We start from the raw sequence: 5415 nt of genomic DNA, 5'->3' as shown, positions 1-5415 counted from the left end.
GCTGACAAACTAAACAATCCAACCGAACAAGAGCTGTGAATGGAGACAAATGCTGAATCAATCAGTCAGGTGCACACACACGCTCTCACACACACAAACACACGTGCACACACACACACACAGAGGCACGGTGCATGACCTTATTTCAGTCAGTGTGTGTAAAATGCTGGTTCAGCTCGTTGCTGTGAGTGAATACAACCAGAATGAAAAAGGAGAGGCACTCTGCCAAACAAAGGAGTAAATAATAATAATAACAATAATAATAATAATGATATTTATACTTTAGTTTGTATTATAACTCCAAACCGAGACGAACTCCCACATATCACGAGGAGCATCTTAAAAAAAGTGGAAAAAATGTACAAAATCTCCAAATATTACCAACACTTTCATTTGTTTGTGTTTAACATAGCTGTAGGAAACCAGTCCAGATTTTTTGCAGTTACTGTTCCAACAAAGATCACGATGAAAAAATGACTTCTTTTTTTTTAAATAAACTTTTATCATCCGTTTTAGGTTTAGGATTTTTTTTACAAAAACTGACCAAGAAGAACTCGAACACAGGAGAAAACATCAGACTTTCATTTACAAGATGTCTCCCCCAACAACCCACGTTTTAACAGTTTTTAATTAACGCTAAATGTTTGTGAACTGAACACCTTACAAAACAACTCCTTGAATATAATATTCATTAATACTGTTCTATCATAACAATTAAAATATCAAATTTAATTTTTTTTAATTGACAATTGATTCCTTTCATGGTAATTTTGGACAAAAAATAAAACAAAATGTTTTTTCTTTGACGTTTGTGAAAAATTCCAGTCGGGAGTTTTTAGGTCACTTCTTTGTACCGAATGTTTACTTGAGCACGACGCAATTACATCCAAACTAAAAGTTTTGTTTGTGAAAAACATACATTCATGTGTTTTTTCTGTAAGGTTCAAGGTGACTTTGTTGTCTGTCGCATCACATGTGGTACATGAGGTGGAACGAAATTATGTACTCAAGGTCCCAGTTACACCCAAATATAGCAAAACTACAAAGTATAAAAAGAAATCGTACAAGGATCTAAAATATACACTATATAATAATAAAATAATATAATCTAGTGTATTAAACAGCAGCCTGAACATGAGCCTGTTGTGAGCAGATGGGTATGAATCAGCAGCTTATGGGTAAGAAATCAGCAGCATGAATAATCAGCAGCACAAAGTTGGTAAGAGGGGCTTCTGGGTGGCGTTTCTTTCAGCTCGTGCTTCTTGATGTGCTTTTGACTGAAAACTCCATTTCCCATCAGGCCCCTGACGTTGGACGACAGCTCGGCCAGCCCTCCGGCCTCCAAGTTCAGCCACAGTCATCAGGTTGAGTCCATCCATGAGCCGTTCTACATCCACTCTGTGAGTAAAACGGATAAGTGTCTAAAAACATGAGCAAAAACTCAAAGTACACATCAAATTGGTGACAATTTCAGCTTCTTGTCCAGACGAGAGAAATTAATTTTGTACAAATGCTGAGAGCTGACTGCTTTGTTGAAGAAGCTAAACCTTGAGTTGATGTTTTGACATCAGATCAGAGACTAAAATTAGCCGAACACAAGCTAAATACTGAAAATAGATAAACAGGTGTTTAATGTAACATACAGATGCTAAGACAAGATAATCAGATTCTAAATGAAGCTGAAAGATAATTGGTAGCTAAAAGCTAAAGCTGTTAAGTGATAAAATTAGCACGATGATACCTAAAAACTAAAAGTAGTGACACAATTGCTAAGAGCTTAAAGTAGCACAATACTAGGTATTGGTATCTATATTGGTATCTGTGGCCAGATTCTTCAGATTTGCTGCAGGAGATCCGTCCTGCTCACAGCTATCAGCATCTAACAACTCTTGAATGAAACCAGGGTGATGAGCTACGACAATACTATATTTCCCTTTGGGATTAAAAAAGTATTTTTGAATTGAATTGAAACATGGTGCACTGAGAGTCATAATTACTAACTACTACTGTACCCACCATTGCACCCTGTATTCACTGGTTAACTGGTCATCATTAACTTCACATAGACTCTCTCACTGGTACATTGTCATCATATATCTCCTCCTACATGTCTCTGCGTGAGTGCAGCTACAGCGTGCGCTCTCAGGACATTATTACATGCAGTGTTCCCTCAGTGTGGACTGAACTAGGCAAAAGGGCCTTCTCCTACTCCGCTCCTGTTTCCTGGAATATCTTGCAAAATGATCTGAAGCTCTCGACCTTGACCTCTCTGAGTGGCTTCTCAAACAACTGCTAAGTTCATGGCAAAAACCAACGCAGACATGTTCCTGTTTGTAGTATTTTACATCTCTTTACAACCTAGCTGTTTTTGTTTCATGTTTTTCAAATGCAATTCCTTGCATTTATTTTTTATTTACATGCTTTTATGATTGTCTGCTGTTGTCATCTGTGTTCTTTGTTAAAACAGGTCTCTCTTGTAAATGAGTCCTCGGGGCTCAATGAGACTAACCTGTATAAATAAAGGTTGAACTGAATTGAAAACTATAATTCGTAAACCTCTGAGCTGCCAACCTTCCACAAGCAGCACAAACTCTGCTTGCAGCCGAATGTAGCCACTGTCAGCTCTGAGGGGGAACACAGCTGCCTTCCTGCTGGGAGGCCCTCCTAACGCAGTGTAAATCTTCACAAGATATTTAAAAATAGCTCAAATGAAGTTTTTTCTGCCTTCAGTTCAGCCTGTAACTGAACACCAGGGGGCAGCAGAGTGCACATACTGGTTCGAAGGGACACAAATGAGTTTCTGACAGTGAACAGTTTATAAAACAGATCCTTTTAAAGAGAAATTCCTTCAGAACGGGTTTTTGCTGTTGTTTTCCTGATTACGTCCTGTTTGTCCCCAGCCCTCAGGTGACCCGGTGTCCTGCTCTGCTGGTGCGCTGACTGGAGGACCAATCATATCCGACGTTACTGAGCTGTCTCAGGCCAGCATGACCATTCAGATGCAGCCCGATGAGACCAGGTGAGCGAGGCGGGAAACATTCACACCTGTCCACAACGGCAGCAGAAATCCCAGCATTTGTCTTTGTGAACAGGGAGGAGTGCCTGATGATGATCAAGGAGGAACCCGAGAGTCCCGGAGTCCGAGGAGGAGGGAAAGGAGGAGGTGTGGGGGGAGGAGAGGCCTCTACCTGTGAGGTGTGCTCCTCTGAGCCTCCAGTCCTCCCTGTCGCCATGGTGCAGTCGGTCCTGGAGGGGAGGGGTTCAGCAGCCTCCCTGGTGGAGAGGAGGAGCAGGAGACCCCACCTGGACAGGTGTGTGCTCACAGGTGGACATCCTGAGAGATGCTGCAGTGTCTGTGATCACTGTGCTCCTTCATGTGTGTGTGTGTATGTGTGTGTGTGTGCAGAGCTGAGGCGACCGACACCGTGGAGAACGTAGACATGAGTCTGGAGGAGCTTCAGCAGCTGCTGCTCAGGAGCCAGCAGCCGGGGGCAGAGGCCAGAGTCAGCACCGTTCTGGATGTGAGTGGGTGAAAGAGCCCTTTCAAAATAAAAGCTTTATTATCAGGCCCAAATCCTTTTCTGTGAAAATGAAGTTTGGGGGACAAGAGCTGGAGCTAAATGAAGAAACCTGAGTCAAAATAGAATGAACACAGGGTAGAATTAACAAAACAGTCCGACAGGAGCAGAACAGTAGCTAAAATGAGCAGAACAGTAGCTGAAATAACAAAACAGCAGAACAGTAGCTAAAAATAGCAGAACAGTAGCTAAAATGAGCACAACAGTAGCTAAATGAGCAGAACAGTAGCTAAATGAACAAAATAGCTGAACAGTGGCTAAAATGAGCAGAACAGTAGCTAAAATAACAAAACAGCAGAACAGTGGCTAAAATGAGCAGAACAGTAGCTAACATGAGCAGAACAGTAGCTAAAATGAATAAAATAGCTGAACAGTGGCTAAAATGAGCAGAACAGTAGCTAAAATAACAAAAGAGCAGAACAGTAGCTAAAATTCACAAAACAGTAGATAAAATGAGCACAAGAGTAGCTAAAATGAGCAGAACAGTAGCTAAAATCAGTAGAACACACTTTGAAATTAGCAGAGCTGAACCTAAAATCGGACTAATGGGCAGCAACGCCTGCTTCTCTAGGGTCATTGCTGATGTCTTACCATCCTGACATTGCACTAAGTCACACCTGTAGCTTCAGAGCAGCAAACTGATAAAACTTGGCTGCTCTTTAATCCCCTAATTCCATCAGAGCTGTTGATGAACAGATTATTTTTATTGCTCCGTCCTGATATGATTGAAAGATGATGAATGTTTTTTACAAACATGTTCATATTATCATTAATATAAAACAACTCAGTTTCTTTGTTTTTTCTGTCTCTTTTAGCCTTTCGGTCTGAGCCTTCCACTTAATGAGTGGAACTTCACAGAGATGGAGTCCAACCTAAAATCAGTAAGTCTGAAAACATCCCTCAGTTCTGTAGAGGAAACACTGTTAGGGTGTCGTGCATCCTTTAAAGTCTTAACAAGTCTTAAAGTCATTAAAATGTGTAAGTTAGTTTTAAATGCGTAACTCAAAGGTCTTTAACTTTGTCGGGGCAGGACGATTTAATCTCGTGTATGTAGTTTTTCTCGCGGGACTTTTCTGTCAGATTGAAGTTTTACGTTGAGTCTTCTTCTTCGTGTTCTGAACTTGTTTTCTGTTAAACAGTTTGTGGTTCAAACCGACTGTGACTCGAGGCGATCGCTGCTACTTCTACTAGTTGCTCATAAATATGCTTGTTAACTATTGTGTGACTAAATCATGTGTTGGTGCAAATGTCTGGATGACATCGTTTTCACAACTGGCTCACGTCTGTCGCCAACCCAGAAAAAGCCAAGAGCATTTTGTGCAAAAAAATTAATAAAATGCTCAAGTTGGACACTGATTATCTTTGTGTTGAAGACAGAACTGGAGATAAAAACACGGTTAAGCCTCGTGCCATGAATGTATTCAGAAGATGTCTGTTTCTGTTGCACGTTTACAACCAAATATCTGTTGAATAGCTGTTGAAGCAGAGAGCATTGAATATCACTTTACGTCCAGCAGACAGAAACTAAACCTGAACGTGTCACTGAGTGACACACACAGCATGATCCCCCAACCACTGGCTGAATTTATAGGATTTTGGTCTTAAATATCATTCAAGGTGGCTGTAAAAAGTTCTTAAATGTCTTAAATTTGACTCGCTAACACCTGCAAATACCCTGGTGTTAACACACTACCGTATTTTTTGCTGTACACATCGCACCGCCCTATAAGTCGCATCAGTCCAAATATGTCTAATTAAGTGGAAAAATCCATAAATACATCGCTTCACCGTATATGTTGCATCTATTATATGTTGCATCTATTATATGTTGCATCTA

At 40.7% G+C, this 5415-nt stretch overlaps 1 protein-coding gene across 1 annotated transcript in view; it reads left to right on the top strand.

The window, feature by feature from the left end:
* hsf4 (heat shock transcription factor 4) overlaps positions 1-5415 on the top strand; it is a 20527-nt gene that overhangs the window by 8850 nt on the left and 6262 nt on the right. Inside the window, exons 7-11 of the mRNA XM_037683319.1 lie at positions 1301-1400; positions 2901-3019; positions 3093-3311; positions 3407-3521; positions 4394-4459. Coding sequence (XP_037539247.1) covers positions 1301-1400; positions 2901-3019; positions 3093-3311; positions 3407-3521; positions 4394-4459 — 619 coding nt within the window. The remainder of the gene's footprint in view (positions 1-1300; positions 1401-2900; positions 3020-3092; positions 3312-3406; positions 3522-4393; positions 4460-5415) is intronic.

This window comes from Nematolebias whitei, chromosome 10, assembly GCF_014905685.2.
Source record: "Nematolebias whitei isolate Nwh7 chromosome 10, NemWhi1, whole genome shotgun sequence".
NCBI classification, from domain to species: Eukaryota; Metazoa; Chordata; class Actinopteri; order Cyprinodontiformes; family Rivulidae; genus Nematolebias; species Nematolebias whitei.
The sequence above is the reverse complement of the archived record's forward strand: the minus strand, read 5'-3'. Positions and strand labels throughout refer to the sequence as shown.